Source organism: Dendrobates tinctorius, unplaced genomic scaffold (assembly GCF_039654945.1).
Source record: "Dendrobates tinctorius isolate UK_male_01 unplaced genomic scaffold, ASM3965494v1 ptg000043l, whole genome shotgun sequence".
NCBI lineage: Eukaryota > Metazoa > Chordata > Amphibia > Anura > Dendrobatidae > Dendrobates > Dendrobates tinctorius.
In genome coordinates this window covers 12,528,263-12,553,766 of record NW_027361711.1, presented here as the reverse complement: position 1 = coordinate 12,553,766, position 25,504 = coordinate 12,528,263, and the positions used below count along the sequence as shown (strand labels likewise).

At 48.8% G+C, this 25,504-nt stretch overlaps 1 protein-coding gene across 5 annotated transcripts in view; it reads right to left on the bottom strand.

Moving 5' to 3' along the window:
* SH3TC2 (SH3 domain and tetratricopeptide repeats 2) overlaps positions 1–25,504 on the bottom strand; it is a 154,749-nt gene that overhangs the window by 54,384 nt on the left and 74,861 nt on the right. For all 5 annotated transcript variants that reach the window (XM_073575210.1, XM_073575208.1, XM_073575211.1 and 2 more), the window contains one exon: positions 22,740–22,935. In XM_073575210.1, the coding sequence (XP_073431311.1) occupies positions 22,740–22,935 (196 nt within the window). The remainder of the gene's footprint in view (positions 1–22,739; positions 22,936–25,504) is intronic.

The following is a 25,504-nucleotide window of genomic DNA, read 5'->3' as shown; positions in this document are numbered from 1 at the left end:
GCATCCATCCGTATCCATCAACATTGGTTGGTTGCAAACACTATATAGGAGTAGATAGAGGAGCCTTTTTTTCTGGCTTGTGCCCTGCCGGCGCAGCCAGATTAGTATTACCCAATTTTTTTGGAGCCTCATCTTTTGCATTGTAGGTTACCTGCCTGCATTGTAATAGCTCCAAAAAGTTGGTGATACTATCAGTTTCAATTCTTTGTTCTCATACTTTGAGTTTGTTTCAAACAAAGAAACCACATAAAAAGTTCACCAAACACTACATTTTGAACTTGTGTAGGCCACATCAGCTCCTATTAAAGTCTAGTCCACACACACACACTTCATAAAATTAGTGTTTCTTGTACCTGTAACCAGCTGTTCAGGAATAAGCACACTAAGGCCCCCCTTTGTCCTTTTTTGCCTATCTTAAGCAGTCTTGCAAGATGAAGAAGGCAGGGAGTAAGGCGCGGGGGCGTGGGCGTGGGCGTGGAGTTTCAGCAGGGAGAGGACGTGGGGATTCTGCAGGGAGAGGACGTGGGGATTCTACAGGTAGAGGACGTGGGGATTCTGGGCCTGCTGCGGGCACCAGTGGATCAGCATCCCCCAGTTTTAGCAGGCAACAGTCCTTTATGCGCAGCTTTGTAGGACCTCAACGTACCCCACTGCTGCGGGAGGAACAAATTGAAGCCGTTGTCGGATGGATGGCAGCTAACGCATCGACTTCAATTACTTCCGCATCCTCTCAGGGTCAGAGCACCGAAGAGCAACCATCTGTCTCTTCACCACCTGCCAAAGTGCCCAGGCAGTCAGAGAGACATGGACAGGAGCCATCACAATCTCTACTTCTGTTCTCGGAATCTGTTGGCTTGGAAAGAGGGGGCCAGCCAAGCAGCATTCCTGAATGTGAAGAAGAGGGAGTATGCAGTGATGCGCAACTTCTTTGTCCCTCTGAATCTGAAGAGGCGAGTGGGCCAGTGCCTATGGTCAGCACACCTCAGTACGCATCAGATGATGACGAGACTCAGTTGCCACTTTCTGGTGCGTACGGTGCTGGCGAGACAACCCCGGAGAAGCAGCTGTTTGAAGAGGGGAGGGAAGATGATGAGGTCCTTGACCCATCATGGCGTGAGCAACAGGAAGGTGGTGGGAGCAGCTCGGAGGAAGAGATTCCCCTACCGGCCAAAACAGGAGGCAGAGGGAGGGGGAAGACTTGGTTGCCTGTACCCTCCACTTCGGCACCCGTTAGGAGCATTCCTCCTTCCAAAGGCAAACCGGGCGCTCACAAGAGTTGCAGTGCGTGGTCCTTTTTTGACACAGTTGCAGATGACATTTGCTTTGTCAAATGCAAGCTGTGTCATCAGAGAGTCAAAAGAGGGAGAAATGTCAGCAACCTCAATACCACAAATATGTGGAAACATGTGCGCACCAAGCACGAGTTGGAGTTGCATAGACACCCTCAAGACGTAGGCCAACGTACAGCACCACCTACCACCTCTTCAGTTCGTGTTGGGCCCTCTTCCTCCAGCTCACACACTGCTGGTTCGGCTTCCTCACAGGATCGCCAAGGAAGAACCTCTGCCACTGTTGTCCGGAGACCCTGTCAGATTCCACCCATAACAGCACGTTCCCATCCATCACAGCCATCGGTAGCACAGGCATGGGATAAAAGGCGCCCTTACTCGGCAAACCATCCCCGAGCACAGTCTCTGAATGCTGGCATTGCCAAACTTCTGGCAGTTGAAATGCTGTCATTCAGGCTGGTGGACACTGACACCTTCCGGGACTTAATGGCATTGGCAGTCCCCCAATACAACGTGCCCAGCCGCTTTTATTTCAGCAGGCGAGCCGTCCCTGCCCTGCAGAAACATGTTGAGGGCAAAATAAAACATGCGCTACTAAACGCCGTTAGTAGCAAGGTCCACCTGACCACCGATGCGTGGACCAGTAACCATGGACAGGGACGATACCTTTCCCTCACTGCCCACTGGGTCAATGTTGTGGAGCCGGGTACGGATCTGGAGAGTGGCGCTGTACGTGTTCTTCCAACGCCACGGATTGCAGGACTCCAGTCTGTACACATAGACTCCTCCTCCTACTCAAGTTCCTCAGAAACAGCAGAGCAGGAGCCTGTTACGACCGATATGAGCACAGCCGTGGCCAAACGTCAACAGGCTGTACTCAAATTAATTTCTTTGGGGAATCGAAGCCACACAGCGCAGGAGCTCTGGAATGCTATCAAGCTGGAGAGCGATGTGTGGTTTGGGCCAGCGAATCTCCAGCCGGGCTTGGTAGTGTGTGACAATGGCCGAAATCTGGTGGCAGCTCTTGGCCTAGGCAACCTCACACACATCCCATGTCTGGCACATGTTCTTAACTTGGTCGTGCAGAGCTTTCTGAGGGACTATCCGGATCTTGATGCACTGTTGCACAAGGTCCGCATAGAGTGCGCTCACTTGCGACGTTCCAGCACGGCAAGATCGCGCCTCGCTGCTCTGCAGCGACGATTTGGCCTTCCAGAACATCGCATCATATGTGACCTACCCACCCGGTGGAATTCAACGTTACATATGTTGGAGCGGTTGTGTGAGCAGCAGGCAGCAGTCATGGAGTACCAGCTGCATCAGGCGCAAACAAGTCGCACTGTGCGCCGTTCACACTTCAGCACCATTGAGTGGGCCTCTATGAAGGACATCTGCCTCGTTTTGCGTGCCTTCGATGAATCCACGCGGATGGCGAGTGCAGATGATGCACTAGTCAGCATGACTGTCCCCCTTATCTGCCTGCTTCAACAAACACTGCAAGCACTAAGGGATGAGGTTTCAGAAGAGGTGGAGGATGAGGAGTCCCAAATGCCATCTGCTTCTGGACAGTCTGCGCTACGTGTTTCCTCACAAAGGCCTAGGCAGGGGACACTTTGTGAGGAGGATGAGGAGGAGTCGATGGAGGAGGAAGACATCTCTCCAGAGGAGGGAGGTACACAAACCTCTACTCAGTATGTACAGCGAGGGTGGGGTGATGCAGAGCAGGTCGAGGTCACGCCTCAAACAGGGGACAGCGGTTCTTTGGCAGTTGGGAGTCTGCAGCACATGGTTGATTTCATGCTGCAGTGCCTGAGAAACGACCGCCGCATCGCCCACATTCTCGTCTCGGCTGATTATTGGGTGTACACCCTCCTAGATCTTCGCTACCGGGACAGCGTACAAAGGCTCATACCAACGTTGAACCGGGAGCGTAAAATGCGGGAGTACGAAGAGTCACTGGTGCAGTCCATAATGTTTTCCATTCCACCCGACAGCATTGTTGCAAGTGCTTTACAAAGCAGCTCTGTGCGTCGAGGCAGTGGAGGAAACTCTGCACAAAGAGGGAGCAGAGGCAGTGCCGCAGCACAAGGCAAGACCACTATGGCCCAAATGTGGCAAAGTTTTGTGTGTCCACCACAATTGTCTACACCATCAGCGACGCCTCGAGTCAGCAGGAGGCAACGCTTCCGTCAGATGGTGTCAGACTACATGTCTTGCCCTGTCGCTGTACTCCCAGATGGCTCTTCCCCCTTCAAGTTTTGGGTCTCTAAGCTGGATACATGGCCAGAGCTTAGCCAGTATGCATTGGAGGTGCTGGCTTGCCCTGCTGCCAGTGTATTATCGGAACGTGTCTTTAGTGCCGCAGGTGGTGTACTAACAGACCGTCGCACGCGACTATCTTCCGATAATGTTGACCGGCTGACTTTTCTGAAAATGAACAAGGCCTGGATCTCCAAAGACTTTGCCATTCCTCTTACAGACTAAATTAGTGGTTGGCAACTGTATCCAGGTCTGCTGGTGTGTTCATTTTTCTACCACCTGAACTATAATCCCTGTGCTTCAACACAGCCAGTTGTCGCTCAGATGTGTCGTCTGCACAGAGAAACACACTAGCTCCTGTGTTACTGGGGTTCAGTAATGCCAGCTGATCCCCTGCTGTGTGGACGGCAGAGTCACCAGCTCCATCAACATTCAAACCACTACTGATTTTTAACCGTGCCCAACTTAGGTCTCTGGCTCCACTGTCTCTACTATTTCCCCTGACCTCCAACCCCGCCATCTACATCTCTGAAGTGGCGTCAGCACAATCTACACTTGTTCCTGTGTTCCTGTGGCTCAGTCCCATCAGTTTATCCCCTGATGTGTGTCCGGCAAGGTCTCCTGCTCTGTCCACATTCCCATAACCAGTAGTGGGAATGAGGACAGAGCTGGCGAACTTGCCGGACAAACATCAGGGGATCAACTGATGGGACTGAGCACCAGTAACACAGGAACAAGTGTAGATTGTGCTGACGCCACTTCAGAGATGTAGCTGGCGGGGTTGGAGGCCAGGGTAAATAGTAGAGACAGTGGAGCCAGAGGCCTAAGTGGAGCATGGTTAGAATCAGTAGTAGTCCACAACCTCCATAAAAACCGCTGCCCATTGGCCTCTGCATGCGGCATGCGTAATCCTGGGCACCAACAGCGTCAGTTGGTGTTCAGAAGTGTCGTCTCCACAGAGCCAAACACATTCGTTCAAGTGTTAGTGGGGTTCAGCACTGCCAGCTGTTCCCCTGCTGTGGAGATGGCAAGTCTCCTGCTGCCTTCACCTGCCCAAATCCAGTAGGCCCCAGCCTGCTCCTCGCCTAATCCTGGGCTCCAACAGCGTCAGTTGGTGTTCAGAAGTGTCGTCTCCACAGAACCAAACACATTCGTTCAAGTGTTAGTGGGGTTCAGCACTGCCAGCTGTTCCCCTGCTGTGGAGATGGCAAGTCTCCTGCTGCCTTCACCTGCCAAAATCCAGTAGGCCCCAGCCTGCTCCTCGCCTAATCCTGGGCTCCAACAGCGTCAGTTGGTGTTCAGAAGTGTCGTCTCCACAGAGCCAAACACATTCGTTCAAGTGTTAGTGGGGTTCAGCACTGCCAGCTGTTCCCCTGCTGTGGAGATGGCAAGTCTCCTGCTGCCTTCACCTGCCAAAATCCAGTAGGCCCCAGCCTGCTCCTCGCCTAATCCTGGGCTCCAACAGCGTCAGTTGGTGTTCAGAAGTGTCGTCTCCACAGAGCCAAACACGTTCGTTCAAGTGTTAGTGGGGTTCAGCACTGCCAGCTGTTCCCCTGCTGTGGAGATGGCAAGTCTCCTGCTGCATTCACCTGCCAAAATCCAGTAGGCCCCAGCCTGCTCCTCGCCTAATCCTGGGCTCCAACAGCGTCAGTTGGTGTTCAGAAGTGTCGTCTCCACAGAGCCAAACACGTTCGTTCAAGTGTTAGTGGGGTTCAGCACTGCCAGCTGTTCCCCTGCTGTGGAGATGGCAAGTCTCCTGCTGCCTTCACCTGCCAAAATCCAGTAGGCCCCAGCCTGCTCCTCGCCTAATCCTGGGCTCCAACAGCGTCAGTTGGTGTTCAGAAGTGTCGTCTCCACAGAGCCAAACACATTCGTTCAAGTGTTAGTGGGGTTCAGCACTGCCAGCTGTTCCCCTGCTGTGGAGATGGCAAGTCTCCTGCTGCCTTCACCTGCCAAAATCCAGTAGGCCCCAGCCTGCTCCTCGCCTAATCCTGGGCTCCAACAGCGTCAGTTGGTGTTCAGAAGTGTCGTCTCCACAGAGCCAAACACATTCGTTCAAGTGTTAGTGGGGTTCAGCACTGCCAGCTGTTCCCCTGCTGTGGAGATGGCAAGTCTCCTGCTGCCTTCACCTGCCAAAATCCAGTAGGCCCCAGCCTGCTCCTCGCCTAATCCTGGGCTCCAACAGCGTCAGTTGGTGTTCAGAAGTGTCGTCTCCACAGAACCAAACACATTCGTTCAAGTGTTAGTGGGGTTCAGCACTGCCAGCTGTTCCCCTGCTGTGGAGATGGCAAGTCTCCTGCTGCCTTCACCTGCCAAAATCCAGTAGGCCCCAGCCTGCTCCTCGCCTAATCCTGGGCTCCAACAGCGTCAGTTGGTGTTCAGAAGTGTCGTCTCCACAGAGCCAAACACATTCGTTCAAGTGTTAGTGGGGTTCAGCACTGCCAGCTGTTCCCCTGCTGTGGAGATGGCAAGTCTCCTGCTGCCTTCACCTGCCAAAATCCAGTAGGCCCCAGCCTGCTCCTCGCCTAATCCTGGGCTCCAACAGCGTCAGTTGGTGTTCAGAAGTGTCGTCTCCACAGAGCCAAACACGTTCGTTCAAGTGTTAGTGGGGTTCAGCACTGCCAGCTGTTCCCCTGCTGTGGAGATGGCAAGTCTCCTGCTGCATTCACCTGCCAAAATCCAGTAGGCCCCAGCCTGCTCCTCGCCTAATCCTGGGCTCCAACAGCGTCAGTTGGTGTTCAGAAGTGTCGTCTCCACAGAGCCAAACACGTTCGTTCAAGTGTTAGTGGGGTTCAGCACTGCCAGCTGTTCCCCTGCTGTGGAGATGGCAAGTCTCCTGCTGCCTTCACCTGCCAAAATCCAGTAGGCCCCAGCCTGCTCCTCGCCTAATCCTGGGCTCCAACAGCGTCAGTTGGTGTTCAGAAGTGTCGTCTCCACAGAGCCAAACACATTCGTTCAAGTGTTAGTGGGGTTCAGCACTGCCAGCTGTTCCCCTGCTGTGGAGATGGCAGTCTCTCCTGCTGTCTCCGCATTACAAAGACAGTAGGCCTCTGCCTACACCCTCCTATTTCCTGGGCTTCAACACAGCCAGTTGTAGTTCGGAAGTGCCGTCCACACGGAAAGAGATACTTGCTCCCGTGTCTCAGTGGGGTTCAGTAACGTCAGCTGATCCCCTGCTGTGTGGATGGCAGTCTCTCCTGCTGTAAACTCATTCAAAATACAGTAGGCCTCTGCCTACACCCTCCTATTTCCTGGGCTTCAACACAGCCAGTTGTAGTTCGGAAGTGCCGTCCACACGGAAAGAGACACTTGCTCCCGTGTCTCAGTGGGGTTCAGTAACGTCAGCTGATCCCCTGCTGTGTGGATGGCAGTCTCTCCTGCTGTAAACTCATTCAAAATACAGTAGGCCTCTGCCTACACCCTCCTATTTCCTGGGCTTCAACACAGCCAGTTGTAGTTCGGAAGTGCCGTCCACACGGAAAGAGACACTTGCTCCCGTGTCTCAGTGGGGTTCAGTAACGTCAGCTGATCCCCTGCTGTGTGGATGGCAGTCTCTCCTGCTGTAAACTCATTCAAAATACAGTAGGCCTCTGCCTACACCCTCCTATTTCCTGGGCTTCAACACAGCCAGTTGTAGTTCGGAAGTGCCGTCCACACGGAAAGAGACACTTGCTCCCGTGTCTCAGTGGGGTTCAGTAACGTCAGCTGATCCCCTGCTGTGTGGATGGCAGTCTCTCCTGCTGTAAACTCATTCAAAATACAGTAGGCCTCTGCCTACACCCTCCTATTTCCTGGGCTTCAACACAGCCAGTTGTAGTTCGGAAGTGCCGTCCACACGGAAAGAGATACTTGCTCCCGTGTCTCAGTGGGGTTCAGTAACGTCAGCTGATCCCCTGCTGTGTGGATGGCAGTCTCTCCTGCTGTCACCTCATTCAAAATTCAGTAGGCCTCTGCCTACACCCTCCTATTTCCTGGGCTTCAACACAGCCAGTTGTAGTTCGGAAGTGCCGTCCACACGGAAAGAGATACTTGCTCCCGTGTCTCAGTGGGGTTCAGTAACGTCAGCTGATCCCCTGCTGTGTGGATGGCAGTCTCTCCTGCTGTAAACTCATTCAAAATACAGTAGGCCTCTGCCTACACCCTCCTATTTCCTGGGCTTCAACACAGCCAGTTGTAGTTCGGAAGTGCCGTCCACACGGAAAGAGATACTTGCTCCCGTGTCTCAGTGGGGTTCAGTAACGTCAGCTGATCCCCTGCTGTGTGGATGGCAGTCTCTCCTGCTGTCACCTCATTCAAAATTCAGTAGGCCTCTGCCTACACCCTCCTATTTCCTGGGCTTCAACACAGCCAGTTGTAGTTCGGAAGTGCCGTCCACACGGAAAGAGATACTTGCTCCCGTGTCTCAGTGGGGTTCAGTAACGTCAGCTGATCCCCTGCTGTGTGGATGGCAGTCTCTCCTGCTGTCACCTCATTCAAAATTCAGTAGGCCTCTGCCTACACCCTCCTATTTCCTGGGCTTCAACACAGCCAGTTGTAGTTCGGAAGTGCCGTCCACACGGAAAGAGACACTTGCTCCCGTGTCTCAGTGGGGTTCAGTAACGTCAGCTGATCCCCTGCTGTGTGGATGGCAGTCTCTCCTGCTGTCACCTCATTCAAAATTCAGTAGGCCTCTGCCTACACCCTCCTATTTCCTGGGCTTCAACACAGCCAGTTGTAGTTCGGAAGTGCCGTCCACACGGAAAGAGATACTTGCTCCCGTGTCTCAGTGGGGTTCAGTAACGTCAGCTGATCCCCTGCTGTGTGGATGGCAGTCTCTCCTGCTGTAAACTCATTCAAAATACAGTAGGCCTCTGCCTACACCCTCCTATTTCCTGGGCTTCAACACAGCCAGTTGTAGTTCGGAAGTGCCGTCCACACGGAAAGAGACACTTGCTCCCGTGTCTCAGTGGGGTTCAGTAACGTCAGCTGATCCCCTGCTGTGTGGATGGCAGTCTCTCCTGCTGTAAACTCATTCAAAATACAGTAGGCCTCTGCCTACACCCTCCTATTTCCTGGGCTTCAACACAGCCAGTTGTAGTTCGGAAGTGCCGTCCACACGGAAAGAGATACTTGCTCCCGTGTCTCAGTGGGGTTCAGTAACGTCAGCTGATCCCCTGCTGTGTGGATGGCAGTCTCTCCTGCTGTCACCTCATTCAAAATTCAGTAGGCCTCTGCCTACACCCTCCTATTTCCTGGGCTTCAACACAGCCAGTTGTAGTTCGGAAGTGCCGTCCACACGGAAAGAGACACTTGCTCCCGTGTCTCAGTGGGGTTCAGTAACGTCAGCTGATCCCCTGCTGTGTGGATGGCAGTCTCTCCTGCTGTCACCTCATTCAAAATTCAGTAGGCCTCTGCCTACACCCTCCTATTTCCTGGGCTTCAACACAGCCAGTTGTAGTTCGGAAGTGCCGTCCACACGGAAAGAGATACTTGCTCCCGTGTCTCAGTGGGGTTCAGTAACGTCAGCTGATCCCCTGCTGTGTGGATGGCAGTCTCTCCTGCTGTAAACTCATTCAAAATACAGTAGGCCTCTGCCTACACCCTCCTATTTCCTGGGCTTCAACACAGCCAGTTGTAGTTCGGAAGTGCCGTCCACACGGAAAGAGATACTTGCTCCCGTGTCTCAGTGGGGTTCAGTAACGTCAGCTGATCCCCTGCTGTGTGGATGGCAGTCTCTCCTGCTGTAAACTCATTCAAAATACAGTAGGCCTCTGCCTACACCCTCCTATTTCCTGGGCTTCAACACAGCCAGTTGTAGTTCGGAAGTGCCGTCCACACGGAAAGAGATACTTGCTCCCGTGTCTCAGTGGGGTTCAGTAATGTCAGCTGATCCCCTGCTGTGTGGATGGCAAAGTCTCCTGCTGCCTACACAGTCGTACCACTACTGATTTTTAACCGTGCTCCAATTAGGCCTGTGGCTCCACTGTCTCTCGTATTTCCCCTGTCCTCCAACCCTGCCAGTTACAGCTCCGAAGTGGCGTCTGCACAATCCACACTTGTTCCTGTGTTACAGGTGTTCAGTCCGATCAGTTAATCCCCTGATGTGTGTCCGGCAATGTCGCCTGCTCTGTCCACATTCCCATTATCGGAATGTGGACAGAGCAGGCGACATTGCCGGACACACATCAGGGGATTAACTGACCGGACTGAACACCTGTAACACAGGAACAAGTGTGGATTGTGCAGACGCCACTTCGGAGCTGTAACTGGCGGGGTTGGAGGACAGGGGAAATACGAAAATCAGTGAATCCACAGGCCTAAGTGGAGCTTGGTTCAAATTAGTAGTCTACAACCGATCTTAAAATTTCTTCAATGCAGCCTAAGCCTGCTCCGTGCTTGTCCCTGGGCTTCAACACAGCCAGTTGTTGCTCGGAAGTGCCGTCTTCACAGAGTAAAACACTAGCTCCTGTGTTTGTGGGGTTCAGTAACGTCAGCTGTTCCCCTGCTGTTTTGATGGCAATCTGTCCTGCTGCCTCCCAATTGACAGCACATCAGGCCTCAGCCTGCTAAGTGCTTGTCCTGGGCTCCAACATCGCCAGTTGCTGCTCATAACTGACTTTGGCACGGGTACTCCCTCCTGCCCAGCTTGGTTCCAGCCCTGCCTGCTGTTTCCGGGAAGTGTCAATGTCAGTTTGCCACCCCAAGTTGCCATGTCGTGTTGCGGTTGGGTTAGCCGAGGCTAGGGTGCCAGCAGTTTAGGTGCTTCCTATGTGGACTGCGGGTTCTGGTAAGAAAGGTTTGTTCCATAGTGCCAGTAGGACAAGCACCCCCTGTAGGACTGTGTGATTCGGTAACTGCGGCCAGCTTGCGGCATGCCAACTTTGCTTTTCAGGGGTAACTTCTGATACCCCTCCGGGTTCCAGCACCGTCAGCTGGTTCTCATCAGAGCCTTTGGCCTAGGTGCCTCCATCTCGGTATCCGAGTTCCAGCAACGTCTGCTGGTCCTTGGTAGTGCTTTGTAGCACAGGTACCTCCTGCTTAGTAACCGGGTTCCAGCACCGTCAGCTGGTCCTCGGTTGTGCCATTGGCTCTTATTCCTTCTGCTGCCCCTCCGGGTGCCAGCACTGTCAGCTGGTCCTCGCTATTTCCATTTGCTCTTGCAGCTTATGCTACCCCTCCGGGTTCCAGCACCGTCAGCTGGTTCTCGTCAGAGCCTTTGGCCTAGGTGCCTCCATCTCGGTATCCGAGTTCCGGCAACGTCTGCTGGTCCTTGGTAGTGCTTTGTAGCACAGGTACCTCCTGCTTAGTAACCGGGTTCCAGCACCGTCAGCTGGTCCTCGGTTGTGCCATTGGCTCTTATTCCTTCTGCTGCCCCTCCGGGTGCCAGCACTGTCAGCTGGTCCTCGCTATTTCCATTTGCTCTTGCAGCTTATGCTACCCCTCCGGGTTCCAGCACCGTCAGCTGGTTCTCGTCAGAGCCTTTGGCCTAGGTGCCTCCATCTCGGTATCCGAGTTCCGGCAACGTCTGCTGGTCCTTGGTAGTGCTTTGTAGCACAGGTACCTCCTGCTTAGTAACCGGGTTCCAGCACCGTCAGCTGGTCCTCGGTAGTGCCATTGGCTCTTGTTCCTTCTGCTGCCCCTCCGGGTGCCAGTACCGTCAGCTGGTTCAAGAGGACAAAGAACAGGAAGACAACCACCAAGATGCAGAACAACAAGAGAGAGAAGACAAAGAAGCATAAAAAAAACAAAGCAGAAGAACATTAAGCATAAGACTAATACTCTGAGCAAATGATATTATCTTATTTATAAGCAGAAGAAGACTAAGCAGTGTATGGGGGTGAGTCCGTTCCTCCTCGTGGTGCCCCTGGAAAAGGCCTGCTTCTGCAGGCCAAACTGAACGCGGACAAATCCTGTTGTAAATCTTTTGTGACAGGCAGAACGGAAGGTGTAAACTTCTAACTTTTCTAGATAACAACTACAGGAATGCCTGACACAAACAAGAATATGATGAAGAAGAATAGGAAGAAGATGAAGAAGCTGAATATGTAGAATAATAATTGTTGAATAAGAAGAATATGAAGAATGTAAGAAAAGGAAGAAGAAGAAGAAGAAGAAGAAGAAGAAGAAGAAGAAGAAGAAGAAGAAGAAGAATGTAAAAAAAGGAAGTAGAAGAAGAAGAAGAAGAATGTAAAAAAAGGAATAAGAAGAAGAATGTAAAAAAAGGAAGTAGAAGAAGAAGAAGAAGAATGTAAAAAAAGGAAGTAGAAGAAGAAGAAGAAGAATGTAAAAAAAGGAAGTAGAAGAAGAAGACATACATGTCTGGCAAAATATAAATGAGGCTAACATAGTCAATATCTTTGTAACTCCTAACATCTTTAAAAAAAAAAGTTTAATTCCTGCTATTCCATTTGATTGGGCTAAACCTCTATGGCTTTAATGTCTCCTCCACCTCCCACAATACATTCTACATTATTCTTAGTTGTTTTTCTTCATGTAGAATTAACCTACAAGGAAAGAAAGGTTTTTTTTTAATTCCGATATTTTGGCCCCATTGACTTGCATTGGTTCCCGGTATCGGAATCGGCGATACCGATACTTTTTTTTAAGATCGGCCGATCCATTCCGATCCGATATTTTCAAGTATCGGCTGGTATCGCTCAACTCTAGTTACAATATATGTGATATTTATCCCTTTAATGTGGTGCACAGTGAGAGCAACATTTTAATGATTTACTGTTAACCTATGGTCTAGCTGGTGTGACCTTTTTCAATTGTCTGTTATTCACAGCTAGGATTTTTGAAATAGGGTTAGGTACTTACCACCCTTTATGTACTCTGTATTTCATTATCATGCGTTATTGTGTTGTAAAGATATGCTTTTTAACTTCATATGAATAAATTTGCATTTTTTGGATCTAATTGCTCCTTCGTTGTTTCTCCTTTGCTATTATTACACCTTTTCAGACTGGTATTATACCGTCCTTTCTCTATCTCTTCCTGAATTTCCCATCCTTCGTTTTCTGGCAATCACTCCCTACTAGTGATGAGCGAGTGTGCTTGTTACTCGAGTTTTCCAAGCATGCTCGGGTGTCCTCCGAGTATCTTGGGCGTGGTCGTATATAATGTTTGAGTCCCCGCAGCTGCATGATTTATGGCTGCTAGACATCCTGAATACATGTGGAGATTCCCTAACAAACAGGCAATCTCTGTATGTGTTCAGGTCGTCTAACAGCCGCAAATCATGCAGCTGCGAGGGACTCAAACATAATCTACGAGCACGCCCAAGATACTCGAACGCCTGAGCGTGCTCGGAAAACTCAAGCAACGAGCACACTCGCTCATCACTACTCCCTACTTTCATGCTATTATTTCTCATGTGTAAGATTTACGTGCAGGATGACATTTCACTAAAAGACAATTACTTTAAACTTCACAGTTCACATAAATGATCCAGATGTGCGGAGCACGCAGTAAACACATGGACGTCCTAGTAGGTTACACTACACCACTTGTTGATCTCGTAGACCACTTAGTGGCACAATTAAATGGCTACATTAAAGGGAAAATCTCACTTGCCATCTAGACTGGCATTCCAAAAAGTCAGGCAAATCATCTTTATTTTATGAGCCTTTTAATGAGGTCACTTACATTTAATGACTCTGGTAATCTAGGAACTGAACATTTGCATGGAATTACCAGCATTTCGCTAGTCAAGGATCTGATTTCTATCAGTGATCGTTCATTTGTGCCTGTGGCGATAACTAGTCTTCCAAAATTTAACAGAAACTATTAGGGTGTGTGCACAAGCTGCGGATTCTGCAGCGGTTCCGCAGCGGATTTGGCCGCTGCGGATCCGCAGCAGTTTTTTTTGCGGTGTACAGTACCATAATATCCTACGGATATTAAAAACCGAAGTGCAGACGGTGCGGATTTTTCTGCGAGATTTTCCTGCGGTTTCTAAACCGCAGAAAGAATTGACATGTCAATTCTTTCTGCGGATTCAGCTGCGGTTTACCATCTCCTCCATTGTAGAGATGAAAAACCGCAGGGCAAAATCGCAGGCTAATCCACAGGTAAAACCGCAGGTCTTTTGACCTGCAGATTTACCTGCGGATTTTACAAAATCCGTGCGGCCATATCCGCACCCCAATCCGCAGCGTGTGCACATACCCTTAGAAGACAGGGTTTTGCAGAAAACTATTTTTAGGGATTCCTGTCGCACCGTTTAATGCAAAAATGTGAAATGTTACCATTTGCTAATATTTCTCAAAAAAGTTAACAAAACATTTTCAATACATGCGCACTAACATTTTGGACAGTTTTTTTACATCATCAAATATAATTTCTGATTTTAAAATCATAGACCTATGCAGTGTTTTTAATTACACAGAAAGTAATATTGGTGTCATAGCACCACCACGTGGATAATCTTAGTACTACATGTTTAAAGTTATGGGAATTTTTTTTTTTCTATAAGACTAGAGATGAGCGACTTTGCCTTTTTTTGGGTCGAGTCGGGTTTCATGAAACCCGACTTTCGCAAAAGTCGGGTCGAACGAAATCGGCCGATTATCGTGAAAAGTCGAAGGCCGGCTGAAACACGAAACCCAATGAAAGTCAATGGGGAAGAAAAGTCGGCAGTGAGTGGAGGACAGGAAACACACCTACAGTGCCCATTTTAATGCCAAAAACATCAATTCTTATTACTTAAGCTTGTCAACCTTAATTTACTTTATAATAATAGTTAGGCAATGAAAACTGGGGGTTATTTGGCTAAAGTTGTGGGGGGGTAGGGCAGGCTCCAGATATTCATGGGCCCAGGGCCAAAGAGTGTCAATTGGCCCCTTTAACACATACCACAATTCATGATCCTCTGATATGGCAGAGAAATAGCGGTATAGTACAATGAAAAATACTTCACTTCTTACATCACATGACTGTTTTCCATTTTAAATTCTCCAATAGCTCCAAAAACAGACAGTATATTACTCCATACAGTATTATGGCCACCGCATAGTGCTCCATACAGAGTAATGAGGCCCATATATTTCTCCATACAGAATCATTGGTCCCATATAATGTTCGATACAGTATATGATGAGCTCCACATAATGCTACAGTATATGTTGTTCACCATGGATGAAGCTCCAGTGTCTTATGGGCCCAAATAATGTTCCATATATAATGGGCCCCATTTCTAATGCTCCAGTGTATAATGGGCCTGTAAATGCTGCTCCAGTGTCTGATGTCCACCTTTGGAATGCTCCAGTGTATGGTGGGCCCCATATATCATTCTCCAGAGTATAGTGCTCCCCAAAAATTGCTCCCAACCTTTAAAACAATTAAATAAGTCTCCTCACTAGGGAATCCCTGTACTAGTCTACTCTGGACTCCTCGTCGTCCCCATCTTCCATCTCTCTGCACTTGGACTGTTTAGGCAGAGGGCATACAGACGTGATGTCATCTAGCTCTCTGACCAGAATGTCACTGTCAGGAAACGCGGAAGATGTCACGGCGGTGGAGCAGGGAGAGGTAAGTATTTCAACTTTGCAAGTGCTGTGATCCTGAGCAAGCAGGGGGGGCCCACTCATTGGCGAAGGCACTGGCACAGGGCCCCTCATAGTACGGCGGTGTGTCTGACGGCAGGTGGTGGGCCCTCCCACCGGCAGAGACACTTTTGCATACCATGAGGGGCCATGTGCCAGTGCCGTCGGCTATGAGTATGCCCCCCACTTGCGCAAGGAACCTGCACTTTCATCTGCACCTTCCTCTTTGTCACCGTGTAAGGTGGTATAGTATGCGGGAAGGGGAACCTGAGTTTCATCAGGGTCAGATTTTGGCTGAGTAGAGTGCGAGGGGAATGTAGTGGTCTGGGTCAGTGTACCAGCAGAATCATCTAGCAGTGGCTGGGCATCAGTGCACTTGTGGCGCCCCCAGGAGTACGGTCGCCACAGTGGCATTACCTTCCTCCTAGGGAGTGTGATGTCATGCTTGGGAGCAATGAAGGATCTCTCTAGCAGTTAAACCAACACACAACACAGTTCCCACTCCAGGCCAGCAGGGAGAGCTCTGAACCTGACTGCTGAGGAGCTGCTCTCTGTGGTCGGAAGGAGGGAAGTTAGGGCAGTCTGTGTAGGGAAGGGGAAGTGTGTGGACGTGAGAAGGGGAGCTGGAGGATGAGCAGAGTTAAGGCTCACTCCTAGCTGGAACGCATGGTCCGGATTCCGGTTTCCGAGTTTGTAGGGACACTGACGGTCCTGCAGCAGAAACCGGAGGAAGTAGCAGCTGTAAATGCTCTATTCCCAACTAAGGCTCGGAGGCCCCTGCAGCAACGTGTGTGAGCCAGAAGGAAAAGGCTACGACTGCCTGCCATACGAGAAAGTTCCAAAAGAGAGTCAACAGGGGGAACTTCAGTGAACTCAGTACTGCGAGTACCTCAGATAAGCGCTAGAACGGAGGTCACACTACCTATCTGCAGAGAGAGAATTCCTAATTTGCTTCCAGGCTGACCAACTCCTTCTCCATCTGTACTCTGGGTCCTGGACAGCACTTACCAACTACAGGTAAAGGAACTGCACGACTGTGTCTGTCATCTTTCTCCTGCGCCTGGCGCACGGCTCTGCTACATCCTGCACTGCACACCATCTACCAAATCTTTCATCTGCCCTGCGACTACAGCCCTACCTGTGCAGGGCTTCTACATCTTAGCAGCACCACAACATCTGTCCAAGAGAAGCGACACTGCAGCGCTGGTCAATCTGATCAGAAACCACAGGTGGCGTCACGTATCATTCACCTATAAACGTTATTCACCCCTTTGCATGGACATCCAGGGCCACAGACCGGGTCACCACCACCGTGACAAATCCCTTTGAGACACCGGCCAGGTACCAATTAACCCCACTGCCCTGGCTGGCCACCCACACTCCATGTCAGATTCATCTTGGAATTCACGATTTGACTTGATAACCCAGGCATGGTATGTGAGAAAGAGCTACATGGACTAATGTGAAGTGTGGCCTGCTGCATCATTCACTTTAGGTGGGGGTGAAGGACACAAGGAAAGGGGTTCTTCCTGACCAGGAGCCAGCACTTGATGACTCAGTGCATGCATTTTTTGAAACTTCAGAAGAGGAGGGCATATTAGCTGGAGTCTGTTTCGGCAATGTAAGCCAAAACCAGTTCCTGATGCTCCGGCTTTAAAAGCGGTTAACCTACTCCCAAAAAATGTAGCCTTCCAGGCGTTCTGGAGCCAGACCATGATGCAGGCTCAACACCTCCTGCCTTAGCTGCTATTGTGCTTTTCCCACTACCAGCAGATGCACCACAACCATCAGTACCAGCTGGCCCCCCCATGCCCACGTCCGCGGCCTCTTCCACCATACTTCCAAATTTTGGAGAAAATGTACCCAAAATAACATCAGATATATGGTACTGTATCAGAAGTGTACAGCTGTATACAGTCAAAGGATAATTGTAAATCTCCGTATATATTTCATGAGTCACACAGAGACGCTCACAGGCTCAGTATGGATTAGACAAGAATATAAAAAGTAGAAAAAGGGTACAATATCATCATATAGCAGGTATATATGGTATAGTTTAAACATTCTAAACCTCCGTATATATTTCAAGAGGCAGACACAGACGCTCTCAGGCTCAGTATGGATTACAACATAATATAAAAAGCCATAAAACGGTAATGGATCTGAAGCGTACAGCTGTATACAGTGTAGGGTCATTGTCAATCTCAGTATTTATTTCCAGAGTCAGAAACAGACTCTCACTTGGTCAGTTTGGATTAGACCAGAATATCAAAACCAGTAAATGGGTAATGTATCACAAGCGTAGAGCTGTATACAGTGTTTGGGGTAATTTTTAAATCTACATATAAATTGCAGGAGTAACCCACAGACTCTCACACGCTCAGGATGGATCACACCACAATATAAAAAGAAGATTCACAAGAAATAATCACACATGTGGGCCAATGTTCCAGGTGTCAATGATGCACTGAGAGTGCTGGGTGGAGGAGCACTTTCTGGCAAATCCACATCCCTCCAGTCACGCACAAACCCTGTACTTGTCCTTGCCACGCCAACATTTTCTCTTGCCCCCTGAGAAGCATCCTCCTCCCCTAAATAATCATCCCCATCATCCTCCTCCTCTTCCTCTTCTTCCTCCACCTCGTCCAGGACAGTTCCCTGACCAGACAATGGCTGACTGTCAGCAAGGTTTCCCTCCTCCTCTTCCTCCTCGGCTGCAGACGCCTGTTCCTTAATGTGCGTCAAAGTTTGCATGAGCAAACGCATAAGTGGGATGCTCATGCTTATGATGGCGTTGTCTGCGCTTACCAGCTGTGTGCATTCCTCAAAACACTGAAGGACTTTACAGAGGTCTTTCAGCTTCGACCACTGCACACCAGACAACTCCATGTCTGCCCTCAAACTGCCTGCCCATGTATCCTCCCACAAATGCATTACAGCTTGCCTCTGTTCGCACAGCCTCTCAACCATGTGCAGGGTGGAGTTCCACCTTGTTGCAACGTCGATAATTAGGTGGTGCTTGGGAAGGTGGAGCAATCACTGCTGCTTCTGCATACGACTGGAGTGTATGGGCGACCGGCGGATGTGCGAGCACAGTCTTCGCACCTTATGGAGCAGGGCTGTTAACGCTGGATAATTATTGAGGAAGCACTGCACCTCCAGGTTCAAGGTGTGAGCCAGGCAAGGTATGTGTCTGAGTTTTGAAAGGGCTATGGCTGCCACAAAATTCCGGCCGTTATCACTAACTACCTTGCCTGCCTCAAGATGTAGACTGTCCCGCCATGACTCAGTTTGTCGCTGAAAGTAGTCGGTCAGTACCTCCGTGGTGTGTCTGTTGTCGCCCAAACACATCATCTTCAACACAGCCTGCTGACGCTTACCACTAGCTGTTCGATAGTGAGACACCGAGTGTGCAACACTGGCAGCTGCGGATGGAGTGCGCGTGCGACTGCGCTCTGTGGACGAGCTTTTGCTTCTGAAGGAGGAGGGTCGAACGCCTACAGCCAACTGTTTCCTATACCGTGGGCTAGGCAGCACTGTCCCACCGCCGCTGTCCCCTGTGGACCCTGCATCCACCACATTAACCCAGTGCGCAGTGATAGACACGTAACTGCCCTGGCCATGTCTACTGGACCATGCATCTGTTGTGAGGTGCACCTTTCCCCTCACTGATTGCTTGAGTGCATGGACAATGCGGTCTTTCACATGCAGGTGGAGGGCTGGGATGGCTTTACGAGAAAAGAAGTGCCGACTGGGTAGGTCATAGCGTGGTACTGCGTAGGCCATGAGCTCGCGGAAAGCTTCGCTTTCAACCAACCAGTAGGGCATCATCTCTAACGAGATTAGTTTGGCAATGTGGGCATTCAAACACAGTGTACGCGGATGAGAGGATGAGTACTTTTTTGTCCTACTCAGAGTCTCTGGCAGGGTGAGCTGGACTTGAGAGCTGCATATGGTGGAACTAGCGGTGGACATGGTGGACTGAGAGAGGGTTGGTGATGGTGATGGTGATGGTGTTGGTGGTCTTGCTGATGGCCTAGATTCAGTCTTTCGTAACAATAACATTGTGATTCCCTGACTGCTTTTGCCTTGCGACGACACCTCAACATTTGCTGCTGGTGGTGTGCTAACCGGTGGGCTTACAGTGGGGGAAGCGATGTAGCATTGCTGACTACCCTCATTCGGAACAGGTGCACATGTGGTACGCGAGGTTTGGTAGTCCATCCACGCTTGCAAGTGCATGGTGGTTAAATGTCTAAGCATGCAACTGGTATTCAAATTTCTCAGATTTTTCCCTCGGCTAAAGGACTTTGCGCACTTCTTACAGATAACCTTTGCCTGATCATTAGGATTTTGTTCAAAAAAAGTGCCACACTGCACTCTTCCTTCTATGGAAGACATTTTGAGGCCTTGCACACTGTGCTAATTTGACCGTCTGGCCAAGCTGTCCTGCAACTCTTTTGGTTTTTGTAACCCGTTTTTGGACTGCTACAGGACTGCCAGATAACAGCTGTTGCGATGTCAATGCCTGCTGCGGATCCTCCTCCTCTTCTGAGCTATTGGCAGTGGCACCCTCTTCCCCCAATGGATGCCAATCTGGGTCAACAACTGGGTCATCCATCACCTCCTCTTCAATTTCATGTGCTCCTTCCTCTGTGCCACCGTGTAAGGTGGTATAGTATGCTGGAAGGGGCACCCGAGTTTCATCAGCGTCAGATTCTGGCTCAGTACACTGCAAGGACAATGTAGTGCTCTGAGTGAATGTACCAGCAGAAAAATCTAGCAGTGGCTGTGCATCAGTGTACTCCATGTCAGATTCATCTTGGACTGGGGAATTCACGATTTGGCTTGATAACCCAGGCATGGTATGTGAAAAGAGCTCCTTGGAGTAATCTGTAGTGTGGCCTGCCACATCCTTCACTTTTGGTAGGGGTGAAGGACACAAGGAAAGGTGTTGTTCCTGACCAGGAGCCTCCACTGACGACTTAGTGCTTTTATTTTTTGAAACTTCAGAAGAGGAGGCGATAGAGCTGGAGGCTGTGTCAGCAATGTAAGCCAAAACTGGTTCCTGAAGTTCCGGCTTTAAAAGCGGTTTACCTACTCCCAGAAAGGGAGCCTTTGATGCCTTGTGGAGCCAGACGATGATGCAGGCTCAACACCTCCTGCCTTAGGTGCTATTGTGCTTTTGCCACTACCAGCAGACGCACCACCACCACCACCATCAGTACCAGCTGGCAACCCCCGCCCACGTTCACAGCCTCTTCCACCATACTTCCTCATTTTTGGGAAAATGTACCCAAAATACCACCAGATATATGGTACTGTAAAGCAAGGTACATGGTGTATATAGTATTGGGGAGAATTTTAATCTCCCTAGAGATTTTAGGAGGCTGAACTATTATCTCAGGTCCACTATAGATTACACCTCAATTTAACAGGCTGAAATTGGCTGGTGTATGACAAAGTACAAGGTGTATATAGTATTGGGGAGAATTTGAATCTCCCTAGAGATTTTAGGAGGCTCAACTATTATCTCAGGCCCACTATAGATTACACCTCAATTTAACAGGCTGAAATTGGCTGGTGTATGACAAAGTACAAGGTATATATAGTATTGGGGAGAATTTGAATCTCCCTAGAGATTTTAGGAGGCGGACAATGATGCTCTCAGTCCAAGTATGGCAGCAGGCAGCCTAATAAGCAGGACTGCTGCACACAAAAGTGTGGAAAAATGAACGCTTGGTAACTGTGCAGAAATGGGGAAGAAAAGTATTTTTGCTTTTATAAAAGCAGTTTGCACAGCAGTGTGCAAACAGCAATGCACCTATCAGGGAGCCTTATAATGCAGCCTAATAACCAACAGAGCTGATGCACAAAAATATAGCCTCCCCTGTCACTGCACACAAACTGTTGTGTTGTACAGTGAAAATCGCTACCAGCAGAAGCAGTTTTTTTTGTTCTTCTTCCCTGCCTAACGCTCTCCCTACAGAATCAGCAGCAGCTCTCTCTATGCTAAGATCGGCAGAAGTAAGATGGCGGTCGGCATGCACGCCCTTTTATAGCCCCGGTGACGCCACATAAAGCAAGCCAATCACCTGCATGCCCTTCTCAAAGATGGTTGTGACCGCTGCCCATGTCATCGCGTTGCCCACAGTGTGCGTCCTCCATCATTGGCTGAAAAAGGGCGCTGGAAGCATCATTTGAAACGCAACTTTGGCGCTCTGGTCGCCGACCTCATGGCTGACCTCACGCTATGGTCGGGTTTCGTTTCATGAAACCCGACTTTAGCGACAGTCGGCGACTTATGAATTTGACCGACCCGTTTCGCTCAACTCTATATAAGACCTCATCTTCTGAAGGAAATAGTGTGCAAATCCAAAACATACATTAAAACGTGAAAAAATATCACATATCTTACATCAATAAAATAAGGAAATATGCTGAAAGCCTTAAAGAAACTTCAATAAAGCTTATAATGGGTTAAACAGATAAAAGAAGAAATACCTATCCAATCGCCTGCTGTCCTCATTCCGATGCTACGTGGTCAGCTCTACTTCCTGTTGCAGCAATTACATGTGACCACGGTAGCCAATCACTCGCTGAGAAAGGACACTAAAGCAGTAAGTGTTTGGTTGAGCAGCCATTATCTGAGTGTTAAGGGAGAAACTTGCAGCACTGGGGTTCTGGGTTCAAATCCAACCAAGGACAACATCTGCATGTAGTCTGTATTTTCTCCCCGTGTTTGCCTGGGTTTCCTCCGGGTACTCCGGTTTCCTCCCACACTCTAAAGACATAATGTTAACGAATCTAGATTGTGAGCCCCACTGGGGATAGTGTCGATAATGTCTGCAAAGCGCTGTGGAATTAATGACGTTATATAAGTGAGTAAAATAAATTAATTAATAAACTGCAGCAGACCAGGGAGCATTAGAACAGGAGCATCCGAGTTTGATGGCATGAGTTTTCCTTTTTTTTTTTCCTTTTTATGCTATTATAAACAAATTTTATGCATCTTATTAAGTAGAACATACGCTTTAAAATCGTAGCTGCAGCACCACCCAGATCTTTATTGGGGGCAACATCTATTTCTAGTTGCAGCTCTGAGAAAATATTTACAAGCACTGATTGCATTAGTGTAATGATGAAGTCCAGCTGACCGGTTCACTTTACATACTACCTTAATAACCAAAAATCCAGAACTTTCCTTTAATATCATAAATACGACCTTTCATGATCAAGACAAAAAATAACCGCTCTTAGGCACCGACCACCATTTTGGAAGTTACAAATTGTGTTTAGGGGCTCCATGATTTCTGTATACAGCATAGTCCATACTATATATGCTTCATGCGCTATAAGAATAAGGTCGGGGTCACTCTTGCGAGGACAATGCGAGAAACTTGCGAGAGTCTATCGCCTCAATACCCGGCACTGCTGTTGGCACTCGGGACCAGAGTGTGCAGGTGCATAGAAATACATGCAGCCGCACACTCCGGTCCCGAGTGCTCGTGGCAGTGCCAGGAATTGAGGCGAGTTTCTCGCATTGCACTCGCAAGTGTGACCCGGCCTTAGTCCAAGTGTTATTCATTTTTTCACTTGGACCAAAAACCAAAACTTGGCCTTAACCTCATGGCTCACTTCCATAGTAAAGAACAGGGATACTTACAAAGGTTTCAAGCAGTTGGGGTCAACATGCTTTGTTTGGACAAAACCAGTGGCTCCAGTTGACGGACATTTCCCCACAAACCACTTGAGTCCAGGTACAAAGAAGCCAACAACTTCAATGGCATCTCCCCTGCAGTAGCTGAGCTCATCCCATTCTGTGGCTGAGTGGTTCTCCCTAGCAGTGCATTGCCCCAATCCTAAAGGAAAATAGAAATTCCACAAATTTTAAATTAATATATTAATACGATAAGTTAATTTGCTATAAGCAGTATAATTCTATCAACTCCAGAATGTAAAATGTAAATACTAGTAGCCTTGGTGGCAGTTTTGAAGCCTACTAAGCCATGAGACCATTTGCACTACCCCCATTTCCCCAACTTGCTGTACAGCCATTTAGAGAAGACTGGAGAAGAAATAACTTCTAAATAGGAATTCAACATTTTTACTACTCACATAATATACAGTACATAGGATGAAATAAGTATTCAACATGTCACCAATTTTCTAATTAAATATATTTCAAAAGGTAAAATTTACATGAAATTCTCACTAGTTGGAGGTAGCAATCCTAAATGTCAATAATGACCCTATAACGAGCCTTGTCATATGACTTAGGCCGGGGTCACACTAACCGATGCAAAATACGGTCAGTATTTTACATGCGTAATACGGATGAATGGCCCCTAAACAGTGCTCCGTATGTCATCCGTAATCAAGGTGTGGTCGCGTATTTTGCGCATGTAAGCATACGTGTGTAATCCGTATGGCATCCATATGGTGAGATTTTCTCGCCACCTTGCAAAATGGACATATAATGGAGCCCTATGACAGGGTTTATAACAGAAACCAAAGAATAGATATAGACACATAGAATATATATGTGTACTCTATGTGTCTATATCTATTCTTTTGTTTCTTTATTAAAACTGTCAGTGTGAGTTTACTGTATAGCGCACTGAATTGCTGGCTTTGCTAAAAGACACCTGGTGCGTATTTCTCGCAAGTCACATGTGTGGTCCGTGTGTAATCCGTATTTTTTGCGCACCCATAGACTTGCATTGGCGTATTACGGCCGTAGTACGCTGACAATCGCAGCATGCTGCGATTGGCACGGAGCGTAGAATACGGATGAGAAATATACGCCTGGTGCGAGGGACCCCATAGGAAATCATTGGTCCGTGTCTAATGCGTGCTTTTAGCGCCTCTCACTCGGCCGTATTCCTCGCCAGTGTGACCCCGGCCTAAGGATAAAAGCCAAAACCAGAATTTCATTTTCTGTGTTTCGGGGTACTGCTCATCAGTGCAAAGTGTGAGATCCGATTTGGTTAGGTGAGAGGCTTAAAATTGGAATCTAAGGGGAAACATTTCTCCCTGTGGCCTGGAATGTCATAGTGAGGAGACTTACATGTCTTGAATAAAGGTATCACACCTTGAATACTTTTCTCAATTTTTTGAGGGGACATAAGTATTTACATCTATGCTTCTCTAGAAAATTAAATATGCAAAATGCCTCTTCAGAGATGAAAACGACTTTAGTGCCACCTATTGGAAGTAACAATCATTAAAGTCAATATCCTCCCTTTAAAGGGAATCTGTCACCCTATTTTTCGCCTATCAGCTGTGGCCACCACCATCAGGGGCTTATCTACAGCATTCTGTAATGCTGTAGATAAGCCCCCGATGTAACCTGAAAGATAAGAAAAAGGAGTTACTGTAGATTATACTCACCCAGGGGTGGTCTGGGTCCGGTTCGGGTCCGGAGGGAGTCGCGGTCCGGTACGGCGCCTCCCATCTTGCAGCAATGACGTCCTCATCATTCCTGCCCATCGCGGCTCCTGTGCAGGTGCACTGCTTTGCCCTATCGAGGGCAGAGCAGATAACTACAGTGCGCAGGTGCCGGAAGGAGGTTCAGCGCCTGCGCACTGCAATACTCTGCTCTGCCCTCAACAGGGCAGAGCAGTGCGCCTGCGCCGGAGCCGCAATGGGCAGGCATGAAGAGGACGTCATCGCTGCAAGATGGGAGGCGCTGGACCGGACCGCGACTCCCTCTGGGTGAGTATGATCTAACTCATTTTTCTTCTCTTTCAGGGTACATCGGGGGCTTATCTGCAGCATTACAGAATGCTGTAGATAAGCCCCTGATGGCGGTGGCTGCAGGTGATAGGCGAAAAATAAGGTGACAGATTCCCTTTAATGAATCCTGCTAAATGACTTAGGATTAATGATGCAGGGAAAAGGTGTTGAACACATGAAGAAAGAGAGGTGCAAAAATCCATTGAAAGTCATGACACCAGCTGAAATCTAACAGTAATTAGAAAGCAATCCTGCCAATTAGTGAAAAATATTATCAGCTGGTTTAACCCCTTAGCCCCCGGAGACATTTTCGTTTTTCGCTCCCCTTCTTCCCAGAGCCACAACTTTTTTATTTTTCTGTCAGTATGGCCATGTGAGGGCTTGTTTTTTGCAGGACAAGTTGTACTTTTGAACTACACCATTGGTTTTACCATGTCATGTACTAGAAAATGGGAAAAAAAAATCCAAGTGCAGTGAAATTGCAAAAAAAGTGCAATCCCACAGTTTTCTGTTTTGCTTTTTTACTAGGTTCACTAAATGCTACAACTGACCTGCCATTATGATTCTCCAGGTCATTACGAGTTCATGGACACCAAACATGTCTAGGCTCTTTTTTATCTAAGTGGTGAAAAAAAATTCCAAACTTTGTAAAAAGGAAAAAAACAAAAAAATTGAGCCATTTTGATACCAGTA